We start from the raw sequence: 14,235 nt of genomic DNA, 5'->3' as shown, positions 1-14,235 counted from the left end.
GTGTATGTGTACACTTTATGGCATGATTTTAAAATTGTACTTTCTTCTAATTTAGGTGCTTTAATGAGTGATAATAATCCTGTTCTACACAGCTGAAAATTAATTTTCAAAAACTGTAATTTTAGAGTGTTCATCGTGAAAAGTCTAGAATGCATAAAAATGAAAATTTATAAGTCAGTTAATAATACCATGACCCAGTGGCAGAACTACTGGTTGTAGTTCTTAGTTGTGGAATTATTGGGTTGTATTTCCTACTAGTCCCTTTACTCTATATTTTCCCAAATTTTTGAGCTACTTTATCTGTGTATTATGTGTAAGTAGAAATCAGCTTCTGGGAAAAAATGTGTATCCTGCACATTTTTTTCCAAGAGTATAAATGAATGACTGATCTGTTCCCTTCTCTTCACTTAGTCAAATTCTGTTTCAGTCTTCAATGCTGCTTCAAATACATATATGTCTTCAAATACATATAAGTATGTCCCCCATCTGATTATGGGTTTAGGTCTGAAACCATGTCTCATTCACTCATTTGGAGAGAGACGATAGACAAATCAACAAATAAATATATGTTAGGAAGACCTCCCTAATATGGTGACATTAGAGTAGAAATCTGAATTAATGAGGAAACCAGCCATGGGGTTATATGACAAGAGCATTCCAGACAAGAAACAAACTCTAAAGGCCCTAAAACATAAATATTTGGCAGATTTCACATGATCAAGGAAAAGTAAGGAGAACATTGCAGCTGGAGCAGGGCAAGCAAGTAAAGGAAAAATGGTAGAAAATAAAGTCGGAGAAGTAGCTAAGATACATACAGAGGACTGAGAAGCCACGGTAAGAATTTTCAATTTTATTAAATGTGATTGGATTGCTTTTAAGAGAACGGGAGAAGAAGAAGTAGAGACAAGCTATATTGACAATTCTTTTGAAGGGCTTTGTTATAAGGGTAGGCAAAGGCTTTATTTTTTGTTTTCTCTTCTGATATATGAATGATACTTACAAATACCAGAAATAGAACAGGCTAGTGGTTAATAGTATGGATTCTGGAGCCAAAAACACTTGGTGTTAAATCTTAACTCCAGTAGCTGTGTGACATTGAGCAAGTTAATTAACCTCTAAGAGCCTCAGTAAATGGTACCTATCTTTCAAGTTGTTTTACAGATTAAATTATATTTAGAAAGTTCTTATATCCCACCGCTCAGGCAATACTCCATACCAACTTTATCAAAATATTTGGGAGAAAGGCCCAGGTATTTTTAAGGCTTCTCAGATTCTAATGTGCACCCAAGTTTGAGAACCCCTGTACAACTCAAAAAAAGGAGGGGGAGTGTAGAACAATGGAAGTACATGGCAAGCAAAACCTGTGTTTGCCATTGTTAGGGGAGCATGCTATTATTACAGGAGATCTGATGACCTGATAAAAAAGGAGACAAAGCTGATGAAGCAGAGTCTTTGTCTTTTTGACGCTTGGCACATCTCAAGTACCCAAAAAATATTCCCTCACAAACCTTTCCTTAACAATTTCCAAGATTTCTTCTCTGAATCATTCATTTTGCCCTTTGGTCACCTCTAACCTTGGCATTATTTAGCTGTTTTGGTTGTGTACATCCCTTCAAAACACGATAAGCTTCAAGAGAATGAACATTTATTCACCATTGCTACCTGGTATGTACTTAATTTGTTAACCCAGAGCCTCCCAACACATTGCCTCACCATGAATGAATACTTTAAGTATGCCATGTGTGGCAGCTGGAATCCCCTGGCCAGTTGCCTCCAACACCACTCTCTTCAGTTTCTCCTGGAAACACGTACAAATACTATCACTTTCTATGAATACTCTAATATGAAAAAAGTTGGGAAGCAGTTATGACTTTGTGATTTAACAATTATTCTTAGCAATCCTGGGATTAGAGATATTTTCCTCGTTTTACAAATGCTTCCAGTACATAGATAAATGTCCATCATTTGATTATAAATGAGGACTTGAAGCTCAGAAAGTTCAAGAAATTTGACTGTAACCACACACCCAATAAGACCTGTAAAAAGAAATCAAATCCAGGTCTGTTTAAACCAAAGGCCATCATGATCACTTAAGGGCAAAATCAGGACTCCACAGTCCTTAGCACAGTATTACACATATTAAATAAATACTTATAAAACTAAAAGTATGAAATAAATGTATTTTTTGTTTCCCCTACCCAAGTGATATGTATACTGTAGTACAAGATGAAATTTTATGGGCATGATAGGAAATCCAGGATATTCTAATGAATTGCTATTTCACCTGAACCCCTGACAAACCAAATATACCTTATGCATTTCCACATTATTTAGCATTTCGACCAACCTACATCCTCCATCATGAATTCCAAAACATATAACTGGCCTTAAAGATATTACATTATTCAAGTATCAAAGTTGAGCCTTTCTTATTTTTAAGATTCTTTGTATAGCAGTAGTCCCATAATAAACTGGCTACATCAGAATTATCTGGGACATCTGTAAAAACTCAAGTTAATAGACCTCCCACAAATTTTCTACAGCAGCATTTCTTAACCAGATAATCTATATTTTAACAAATCAAAGTGTAGCCAGGTTTGGTAATCTGTTTAAATTTGTGCAAAAGACAAATACCTATTAAGGCTGATTTCTAAATTTGAAATTAGTATCATGCTACTAAAGTACCCACACTCAAAGCACTGGTTCTCAAACTCTAGAATGCACTCAAATCACCTGGAGGGCTTGTTAAACTACTAAACTAAAATGTCTGGAAGTCACGCCTTTGCTAACCCCCAAATACACATCAGCACCCTCTTCCATCCTCTATGTTCCATAGCATTTTGGATCTATCTTTACAAATATGTTTCCACTACAGTTACGGTTTTCCTCCCCAACTTTTTATTGTGAAAAATTTCAAATATTCACAGAAATTGAAAGAACAGTACACTGTAAACACGCATATACCCACCACTGGACTCAACAATTGCTCTACCATTTGAAAGTAAGTTGTAGACATCAATATGTGTCATCTCTAAATACTTTACTATGCATCTCCTAAAAATAAGGACATGCTCTTACAAAACCACAGTATCATTTCCACATAAGAACATTAACAGTTCCACAATACTATTCATATGTAGTTGCATGGGAGCTTTTAGAGAACGAGGATGCCATCTATATATTCCCAGTACTTAATTGGTGCATAGCACTTATTTGGGTGATGAGTAAGTGTTCCACCAATTAAGTTTAATACCCTCACAACTACCCTGCAAGTCGTGAGTTTAAAACTTAAACAGCAAGCTTTGATTGCACAACCTGCACCTTCTGCCCACCAGTTTAATCACCTGCTTTAAACAAACCCATGCAAGTTTAAGTATTTTGGTTTCTGAACTATTAAATTCTGCATCAATACTGAAGCTCCATGAAGACAGACGTCACATCTGTCTGCCTTCAGACACCTAAATAGGCATACCAAATATTTTTCTAATGAATACTTTCAGCTACTGAAAATGTTAGTGAAGAAGTTGGAAGCAATGAAGCACAACGGTAGGACAATGGTAATGTAATAGTTAAGTATACAGATTTTGAAGTATGAAAAACCTGCTTTCTAGTACAGGTTTGTTCAAACGTTTACCAGTAGCAAAAATTTACTAGAGCAAGTTAAGTGAGGCTTAGAGATAAGGCTCAGTTCCTACCTCTGTAAAATGAGAATAATAATCTAATACAATACACCTCATGGAATTGTTGACAGAAGTATATGAGAAACTATGTAAAGCACTTGGCACACATAAGAACTCAGTGAATGGCAGCTATCATTATTTTTTTTATTTGCTTGAAACAAAACCTTTATTTTTCATGAAGAATTTTCAGTAGCAAAGCAAAACCCTATCTCACTGCAGAGCAAGGATGCTAGGTGCCTAAGTCAGCAAGGAGGCTTCCTACTTCCACAACTAAGCTTTTCAATACGCTAAAGCCAAGGTAAGTATCATCCACGGGACTCCAAAGGTCGCAAACTCCCAGAAAGTCCTAGTAGATGAGATCCAGTGGTCACCACCCTCGCCCCTTCCCCCTCGAAGCGCGCGAGGATGCAACACTCCAACCGATTAGGGGCGGCAGTGACCTGCAGCCTCCTTCCCTACTCTGGAAAGCTGCAACGGAAGGGGTTTTTGGTCTCTTGTAGCGGAGTGGAGAAGCCGAGGAGCAGAATGACAAAGACTGAGGAATGAAAATGAAAATAGCCATCTCTACCCACAGCAGTCCCCAAACTCGAGGCTGCCTACTTCGGTGGAACGAGACCGCAGCCTGGCGTACCAGCCAGAACCTCGGCAGTTCCCTTCGAGCTAAGATGAAACCTCCGGTATCTCAAACCCAAGAAATGGAAAAGGGAAGTAATGGAGGAGAAAGAGAAAATAAGACACGGAAAGACCCTCAACGCTGTACTGTCACTCCTCCACACGCACGCTGCCTCTCTGGCACATGCCCCTAGGAGGAGCGCGTGTCTAGGCTCCCCCAGAGCGCAGCAGGAGACGAAACAACTGCCCAGCAGCTGCCGCAAACCTCGGGGGACAGGTTCCGCATCTTGATTCCTTCGGTCACTGGGCCCGCACCTGCCACGGCTGCGGTCGTCACGCGAACTGCAGGAAATGACCACGCCCATTCAGGCCTCGGTTTCCCCTTTAATCCCCGGGACAGAACTGAGGTGTTCATCAAAGAGACTCCAGCTGTTAGCTTGAACCTGGGTCTTCTCTCTTCAATAGCAGCTGGAAGGCCACAGAGAGATACTGTAGGCAACACTACACCTCGCCGAACCCTGGTCACGCCTCTTCCCCTCCCGCCTTGGGTCTCACACCGAAACCTCACCGGGCGGAACGATTTCCGGCAAGAACCAAACGGTCCGCCCTAACCTTTTCTGGCCGAAGCTCCGAGGGCCCCGTAAACACTCCTCTCTTAACCACACGGGTAGTTCCGCTTCCGGCAGCACCACATAAATCGCGAGAGGAAGCTTAAATCTTGACGCTTGCGTTTAGGACCACTTCGGTGAGTGGTCGTTTTGGTGTGTTCACACTTGATGATTTTTTAAAATGAGGCGTGAGCTGACAGTAATTTCAAAACCATTAGCGTCAACTAGTTTAAAGAAGGGTTTAATTGACTTTGTGGAGATTGCGCAGGCGCCCTTGGAGCGGGAGGGCCTTGCTTGGGCGTTGCGATGCCCGCGACAGCTGAGCAGAAAAGGGACGTGTTCCGTTGTCGGGCCTAGGGAGGTGCCTTCTGCGTGTGACCGAGTTTTACTTATTGGTCGTTTTCTTGCCTACGCTAAATTTAGCTGGACCTTGCCCTTAAGAATTAGTTAACGAGTAACCCAGACTCTGGAAATGCTCCCTCAGAGTAGCAAATTCAGAAGTTGAGTGTTGCCTTTGGCTGACAGTAAAGAATTCGCCTCCTTACTCTATCATAGTTGTCATTTAATCTTTTGCCCCAGATTAAAATCTCCTGTGGCGGGGAGAAATGCGAGTTTAAGGGAGAATCTTGCCCTGTTGTTTTAAAGGAAAATTACTATCTCTGTGGATGTTCTTTAAATGAGCGTTTCTGAACCAAAGTAGAGAAATAATTTTTAAAATTTAAATTCATTTATCACACGTGGCTTCATGTTTATGCATATGGAGATGAAGGCGTTTTTGTTAAATGAATTTGCACGTTGAAGTGAAGCAGATTATAGGGAAGTGTATTGTGTAATTAGATTTCCCAGTCGTTTTCGTTAAATAAAATTGTGCACTTCCAATTTTTCAGAGATTATAATAGAATAATTCAGAAGTAAAATTAATGATCCCAAGTAAATATGTTTATCGAAATATTACAGATTTTAAGTTTTAAAGTTGGGACATATGCGTGTTATAACCTTTAGAAGCTTAAATTGGGTTTTGCCCTTGGTGAAACACAGTTAAATCCTAATTTTATTTAAAGTGGTACCCAACTGCCTTTATTGCACACACAAGATAAAATTATTAAAGGAATCAAGTAATAAGTATTTACACCTACAATAAGTATTCATTGATTTCATCTAATGTTGTACCAGGGACATAGTGTAAAAAGCTCAACCAAATTTGATCCTGACAGTTCCTCAATTAGGATTTGTAATAAGACACCTGTACTGCCTTTTCTCATCCCTACATATTTTAATACATGAGTAATTATTTTTTTAAGAATTCTTGAAAATATGAGCATATCCAAAAAAGGTGTAATGTAATCTTCGTGTTTATAACTCAAACCACTTAATTCACCCTTGTAAATGATACCTTTGTTTAATAATATTTGGGAATAGGAAGATATTTATCTTTGTTCTGAGTATTATAGCCTAAAGCCATTTACTCATTAACTATTCCATTGGATGGTTTCTAGGGACCAAATAGTTCTTTTGAAAAGGAAAAAACTATTAGTTCTTTAAGTTATACCTATATATAAATAGCAAACATTAGCAGGAAACGTTTAACCTTCCACTTAGAGGACTATACTTTTTGTGAACTGATTTTTCTTTCTTATTCGTTTTCTATTTCTCCTTGTCATCTGTCTTTAGTGCCAGAACCACAAACTTGTGAACCCAATTAGACTATAAACTCATTATAAAGTATACAACTCTTGATTCTTCTGGGTTTCGTGTTTAGCAGTAAAACATAAATAAACATTGCTATGAAACATTAATCTTGTTCCATTAATGAAAGGAACGAGATTTTAAAATCTTTTTTTCCTTGAAGATAAAGATTTTGAGACAAGAAAGTTCTCTGCTACTTTGAACAGTTTTATATGGATGATAATAATACTTAAAACATTTTAACAATAATTATATATTGCTTTACCATTTGCAAAGGACTTTTCAAATTCATAATTATCTCATTGATCTTCATAATTGTGAAAAAGGAAAGGTAAGTATTATTTCCTTTTTGTCAAACATGGATACTGAGACAGGTAACTGTCACATGCTAGAAATTCTGACTCCTAAAAGCTGTACCTTCTTAGACAAGCCCTACTTGTAGTACCATATATCAATACATGCAAGTGAAGTAATGTTTTCTGAAGTGAAATAATAGTCACCTTTGGAACGTGTGCCCTTTTTAAATTCAATGCTACCTCTCCTGTCAGGAAATGCAAGTAATTCTTACTCATTTACAAATAGTTGAATGTCAACTGTGTCCTGAATACTATGTGAAACATTAAAAACTAACAAGACCTTCTCATTCCTCATTTATAACCTAAATTATTTATTACAAAAATCACTTTATAACTTTTCTAGCAGAGGCCTGAACCAAGTATTATGAAAGCTGAGGATGACAAATAATTAAATTAGTGTGTGTCAGAGGACAGACCACGAAATTTGAAGCAACAGAGACCAAGGTTTAAATTTAAGTCAATGGATGCATTCACTAACTCTGTTGCCTTGGGTAAAGTGGATGATCTCTCTGAACCTCCATTTTCTTATCTCTAAAACAGATGTAAAACTCGTACCTGCTCCATAGCATGTTGTGAGGATCATCACAGTAAAGTGCTGTATAAATGTTTGCTATTATTTTTAAAATCTGCTTTTGTAGTTATTTTTCAAAAATCAGTTCAAAAAATTGTTTCCTCTCTTTATAGTTTTGGCTTTTCCAGATGTCATAAAAAGACTGGCGTATAGTATGTATGTAGCCTTTTGTGTCTGCTTTCACTTAACACAATGATTTTGAGATTCCTCTCTATTGTTAAATGTATTTGTAGTTCCTTTTTGCTGAGTGGTATTCCACTGTGTGGATCTACCACAGTTTGTTTATCCATTCACCTGTTGATGAACTTCTGGATTGTATTCAGGTTTTGGCTGTTATGAATAAAGCTTCTAGAAACATTCACATACAGATTTTTGTGTGAACATATACATTCATTTCTCTTGGGTTAAAACTGTTTTCCAACATGTTTACATCATTTTTTATTCTTACCAGCAGTGCTTTTCATGCTTGGTAGTACTTAGTATTGCCAGGTTTTGTTTGTTTTTGTTGTTTTTTGCCATTTTGGTGGATTTGTAGTGGTATCTCATTGTGGTTTTAATTTGCGTTTTATTGTCTAATGGTGTTGAACATCTTTCCATGTTTTTATTTGCTAACCATATCTTCTTTGATGAAGTGTTTGTTCACACCTTTTGCCCATTTTAAAAATTGGATTGTTTGTTTTCTTATTATTGAGCTTTGAGAATTCTTTATAAATTCTGGACCCAGGTTTTTCATTATATACGTGTACTGCAAGTACTTTCTCCGGCCTGTGATTTCTCTATTTTCTTAAAACAGAAGTTTTAATTTTTTCTTTTATGGGGTTCTTTCTGTTTGTTATCTGAGAGTCATTGCCTAACCTAAGCTCACAAAAATTTTCTTTTTTGTTGTCTTCTAGAAGTTCTATAACTTTAGGTGTTACATTTAGGTCTGTGACCATCGTGAATAATTTTAATTTCTTCATATGGTGCAAGGTATGAGTTGAGATTCATGTTTTTTCATATGGATGTTTAGTTAGTTGCTCCAGCATCATTTGTTATAAATATTGTTCTTTCTCTATTGAATTACCTTGGCACCTATGTCAAAAATCAGTAAACACCATTTCTGTGTGGCTATATTTCTGGACACTCTATTATGTTCTGTAGATCGATGGCTGTCATTTTGCCAGTACCACACAGTTTTGATTACTATAACATTAAAGTAAGTCTTGAAACCAGGTAATGTAAAATTTTTCAACTATATTCTTGTTTTTCAAACTTGTTTTAGCTATTCTGAGTCCTTTGGTTTTCCATATCAATTTTAGAATCAGCTTGTCAGTTCCTACAAAAGAGCTTGTTGGGTTTCTGATTGCTTTGCATTGATTCTATAGATCAGTTTGTGGAGAATTGACATCTTAGTGAACTTATCCAGTTCTTTTCTCATTGTTAGGGTAGGAGTGACTTTTTTTTTCCAGCTTTCTGCATTCTAGGCAGAAGCCTATATGGGAATTTTTAAATGCTGTTTCAGAAAAGAATAATTCCATTGTTGAGTATTATAATTTACCAGTCAATTTCAATCTGAATTAACCACTTGAAGTCTTTTTTCTTATCTGGAAAATGGGATATTGAATCACAGTCACTGGGCTTCCTTTTGGTGCTATATTAATGTGTTCTTTAGTCAAGATCTAATTTTTCAGTGTGTGATGTGGTATATTTAAGTTTTCAAAAATCTGTTCATCTTTCCCTACTTCTTGAAGATTAAATGTATTTTAATATCCTTTGCTATATTATAATTGTGTGAAAGATGCAAAAGAATAGAAATAATGAAATTAACTCTCCTGTTAATAATGATTGGTCTTTCAAATTAGAAAGCCTTATTTCCTGAACTTTTTGGAAGTTAGAAGTACACATCATCAAGAATGATGTGTATGTTTTAAGAAGTGTAAAAATTAATTTTACAAAGAGAAAATGAAATAAGAAACCTTTTTCTTCTGTGAAATTACCTCTTGCCTTTTTTCTTTATTTAGGAAGTGCTTAGAAAAGAGATATATGGAATTGACCTGATAGGTGCTTTTTGTTATACACTTAGAGAACTTAGTATTAGCATTGTCATCTGCCAGGTTTTTTTGATTCCAGTTAAAGGAATGTCGAAAACTTTTAGTCTGTACCTCTGAGCGACCTATAATTTATAAATATCAGTGTTATCAGTCTACAACCTTTTAACATCCAAAAATTTAACTTAATAAATCCAATTTGTATTCACTTGTTAAATGCCTTAACTCTGAATTGTCAAGCTGTGTGCCAAGGCTTCCTAGGGCATCATAGTGAATTCACAGGGTGCCATGAAACACTGTAAACTTTCAAAGGAAACACAGGCGTATTCAACATCTATCATATCCCTTGTGGACCACTAGTTCACAGTTTCAACATTAGGTCACACTACATTCCTTTTTTTTATATCTTTGCAAGACTGGTTTTTGGATGTTTGCTGTGGTAATAATGCAGATACTGTACGAAAATCAGTACGGAAGAAGAAATGAGGGTGGCAGTGTCTAATCTAATTCCAAGGTTTGAGAAATTGTACACTGACCAGAGGTGCAGGCATGCCATTAGTAAGTAACTATAGTTACCTCAATGCTATAGACAATGTTTGTGTCCCCCCAAAATTCATGTGTTGAAATTCTAACCCCTAATGTGATGGTATTAGTAGGTGGCATCTTTGGTAGATGATTAGATCCTGAGGGTAGAACTCTCGAGAATGGGTTAAGTGTCTTTATAAGAGAGAGCTCAGAGAGCTCCTGAACCCCTTCTACCATGTGAGGACATAGGAAAGATGCCATTTATGAACCAGGAAGCAAGCTGTTACCAGACACCGAATCCACCAGATTGTTCTTGAACTTCCCAGCCTCTAGAATTATCAGAAACAAATGTTTGTTATTATTAAGCCACCTAGTCTATAATAAATTACCATAGCAGCCCATATGGACTAAGATACCCAGGAGAAGGGAAATGGGAGGGGTATGGTGGGAACTTAGAAGAGAGAGGTTTTTAAGTATAAGGGCAAGATATAGACATCACTGTGCTTTATGCAGACATTCATGTTTTCCAATGGCCAATTTTTTTCTACCAGTTGCAATTACCCACATCCCTCTGTGTTTTAGTATGGTGTATCACATTGATTGATTTGCGTACATTGAAGAATCCTTGTATCCCCTGGGATAAACCTCTGTGTTTTAGGACCTGTACTTCCTTTGAGGTGTGAGAGTGTGGTCTTTTGCTCCTGTGGGCTTTTTAGAGGCCTGAAAAGGCTTCTCCCCTTTTCTTTTTAATGTCCTTCAGGAAATTTTGCAACCTTTACTGGTCTCTGAAATGGAGGTAACAAAGGATTTTACCTTTTTAAAATAAATTTCATCCTCCTACAGGTACCATGCTCTCAGTGGCTAGGCTGGGATGTCTTAACGTTTTCTTTTAGGTGATTTAGAACATTGGTGGTCCCAAAAGCCATTAAGGGAAAACAAGAATTTGGGGTCATTTATAATATATTATAAATTTTACAGAATATAGACCATAATGATTTAATGTAAACTAAGAAAGGACGGGTCTTTCTATCTCTTGGACTTGGAAGAGCTTGCGTCAGTGTATCCTAGAGATGAAAATAAGACAGAGAAAAATGATTTTTGCCTGTTTTTGGTTGATTTTTTAAGAGTTAAGGAGAATTATTAATAATACAGAGCTAGAATGACAGGCAGGCAAATGGATAGGTAGACTGACAGTCTATATTCCATACTTAAAACCACACAAGTCTTCCTAAATTGAAAATTGATGAAGGGTGTAAGTTTGCCACAGAATCTTTTGGCAGAGGAAAGGCTGTAGATAGGATGACATGAAAATAAAGGCATCAAGGGGTCTTTTGTCACAGATTTCACAGTTAGTTTGAAAAGCACTGAGATTTAGAGCAACACGGAACTGGAAAACAACAGAAGTGTCTATAGGGCAAGGACTGAATACACAGGGTAAAACCTCTTGATGCCTTTACTGTTTCCGGTTAGGGGTATTATGACTATAAAACATCTATGAAAATTTTTATACATGTCTTCTGATACTCATATACTCATTTCACTAGGATATAAACTTAAAAATAGAATTGCCAAGTCCTTAGGGTAAACATGTTTAGCTTTAGAAGAAACTGTCCGTTTTCCAAGGTGGCTGTACCATTTTACACTTCCACAAACAGTGTATGAGAGTTTCGGTTACCTGTCCTCACAACCCCTGGTGTTGTCTCTGTTTTTAAATTTAGCCTTTTTAATAGTGTGTAGTTGTAAATCATTTTGGCTTTAATTTGCATTGCCCTAGGGGTAATGATGTTTAGCACATTTTCACTTGCTTATTAACCATTTGGCTATTCACTTCTTTGAAATGTCATGTAAGATTCCCCCCCCCCTTTTTTTTTTTTCCGGTACGCGGGCCTCTCACTGTTGTGGCCTCTCCCTTGCGGAGCACAGGCTCCAGACGCACAGGCTTAGCGGCCATGGCTCATGGGCCAAGCCCATGGCACGTGGGATCTTCCCAGATGGGACACGAACCCGTGTCCCCTGCATCGGCAGGCGGACTCTCAACCACTGCGCCACCAGGGAAGCCCCTCCCCATTTTTTTGTATTGAGTTTTATCCTTTTCTTCTTGATTTTGTAGTAGTTAATTATATATGCTGGGTATGAGTCTTTCGTGAGATAGATATACATTAAAGATATCTTCTCCCAATCTGTGGATTCCCCTTTCCCTTCTTAATGGTCTTTTGATGAACAGGTTTTGATTTTAATGAAATCCAACGTGTTATAATATTTTTCTTTTATGAATAGTGCTTTTTGTGTCCTGTTTAAGAAATCTTTGCTTATCCCAAGGTTTTGAAGATCTTCTTCTGTGTTTTCTTCCAGAAGTTTTATAGTTTACTTTTCACTTTTAGGTTTATGATTTGTCTGGAATTACTTTTGTTCATGATGTAGGTAGGTGGTCAATATTAATTTTTTTTTCTGATACAGATATCCAATTGCTTCAGCATCATTTATCGAAAAGACCATCTCTTCCCACATTGTACTGATGCCTTTGTTGTAAGTTAATTGACTGCATACATGTGGATTTAATTCTGGACTCCCTATTCTATTTCAGTGACCTGTTTGTCTATCCATAAGTATTGGCTTATGCCAATACTTCACTGTCTTATTTACTGTAGTTTCATAGATGGTCTTAAAATCTGATCCATTCATTTTTGAGATGTTTTAGAAACTGATAAGGTACATTTGTTTGATTTGGGGGTACAACCATTTATTATAAAATGAAAAAAAATTTATGTATTAATGGAAAGTGAATTAAACTTAGCATAAGCTAATTGTTTTATAGAGATAATTGACCTGTTTTTTAGGTTATGATAGGAGAGAATTAGCTTTGCAGAACCTTTGCTTTTAAAATGGCTTACACTTTATGTTAACCTAAGGTTAAGGGATGTTAGAAATGTACTGATATCCCAAAGTTATGAAAAGATCGGAAAGATGGTTATTAAATGTGCAAAGTGCTGTATCATTGGGAAAGAGACTTAATAAGCTTTTTAAGCCATAGTTTATAAGCATGGTCTATTCTGCTTTGTTCTAACATTCTCTCTGCAGTAATATTTTCTTGTAGCCTTATCCCTGCATCTTCTAGTGGTCAGTAAACATCTATATTGTTTTTGGAAATTCAGAATTTTAAGCATTTGTATCAATTATAGTTCTAGCAGGAAACAGAAGATATACTCTGCTAGGATTTTAAAGAAAATTTAATGAAGTTCCTGTTTATAAACATATGATGGAAAGGGTCAAAGAAACCAACATGGCACCTGGAGACTAGCAACAGCAGAAAATAGCAACCACCTCTAGGGCTGAAGCAGCAAGAAGAAATGTTGTTACAGATTTCCAGTGAGAACTAGAGACACAGAAGATGGGCTTCCTGACAGGAGCTATGATTGTAGAGGGTTGCAGCTTAAACCAAGGAAGGAGCCGGGAAATAAATATCCTGACCTCTTTCTTCTGCCATCTGATTTGCCTGCTCGTACCTCCCATTGGACAAGTCCAACCAGAAAACTATAAATGCAGTCTGCAAGGGTCAGTCTTTCAGGGTACAGCAGCAGGGAGAGAAAGGCCAAACATGTATCTGGATCAGCGGGGATGGTGGCAAACAGAATAACCAGCACAGAATAGTTCGTTTTGACTGAAAATATGAGGGAAAGGTTTTTTTTTTTTTGAATGTAGTAATGGTTTTCCATATGGCTTAGGTCTAAAATAGAGAAGTTTTGTTTTGGCCAATCCAGCCAGATTTTTCTTTATAACATAGGGAAAGTACACACAGAACAAAAGTCATTTCTGTTCAAGAAAAATTAGCTTACATGTAGTTCAGAAGAGTGTATGAGATCTAGCATAGCTAAATATCTTCTTTGCCATTTATCATTTGAACATTTCTAAAATGTATCTTTCTCATAAATGATTTGAGAATTTTTTGCATTTTGCAATGACCATGAATATATTTAGAAGTAATATAAAATTACATTTTCCCTCTTATAAGCTGTCATTTGTTTAAATGTCACATAACAGAACTATCCTATGTAAGTAACATTTCAGTTGATGGTAATAGAGACTTTAAGCAAAACTTTTTGAAGTGTGCTTGTCATTTCCTTTTTTCCCAGTATGTGGAAATTTTTCAGTATTTCTTTTCACATGGAAAGA

The 14,235-nt window shown here is 36.7% G+C and overlaps 2 protein-coding genes across 14 annotated transcripts in view; one reads left to right on the top strand and one right to left on the bottom strand.

Annotated features, from left to right (window-relative positions):
* PPIP5K2 (diphosphoinositol pentakisphosphate kinase 2) overlaps positions 1-4,804 on the bottom strand; it is a 75,430-nt gene extending 70,626 nt beyond the window's left edge. For 10 of the 11 annotated variants that reach the window (XM_029217444.1, XM_029217447.1, XM_029217449.1 and 7 more), the window contains exon 1: positions 4,558-4,804. The gene's annotated coding sequence lies outside the window, so the exon portion shown is untranslated. The remainder of the gene's footprint in view (positions 1-4,557) is intronic. The other variant, XM_029217445.1, reaches the window with a different exon arrangement.
* Positions 4,805-4,961: 157 nt separating this feature from the next.
* Positions 4,962-14,235, top strand: part of GIN1 (gypsy retrotransposon integrase 1) — a 28,693-nt gene continuing 19,419 nt past the window's right edge. For 2 of the 3 annotated variants that reach the window (XM_029215741.1, XM_029215743.1), the window contains exons 1-2: positions 4,985-5,037; positions 12,523-12,591. In XM_029215741.1, coding sequence (XP_029071574.1) covers positions 12,581-12,591 — 11 coding nt within the window. In that variant the 5' untranslated portion in view covers positions 4,985-5,037; positions 12,523-12,580. Of the gene's footprint in view, positions 5,038-12,522; positions 12,592-14,235 lie in introns of all 3 variants that reach the window. The other variant, XM_029215742.1, reaches the window with a different exon arrangement.

The sequence above is a fragment of the Monodon monoceros genome, unplaced genomic scaffold (genome assembly GCF_005190385.1).
Source record: "Monodon monoceros isolate NGI ecotype Baffin Bay Population unplaced genomic scaffold, NGI_Narwhal_1 Super_Scaffold_12, whole genome shotgun sequence".
Taxonomy (NCBI): Eukaryota; Metazoa; Chordata; class Mammalia; order Artiodactyla; family Monodontidae; genus Monodon; species Monodon monoceros.
Note: the sequence above shows the minus strand (reverse complement) of the source record. Positions and strands in the feature narration are given on the sequence as shown.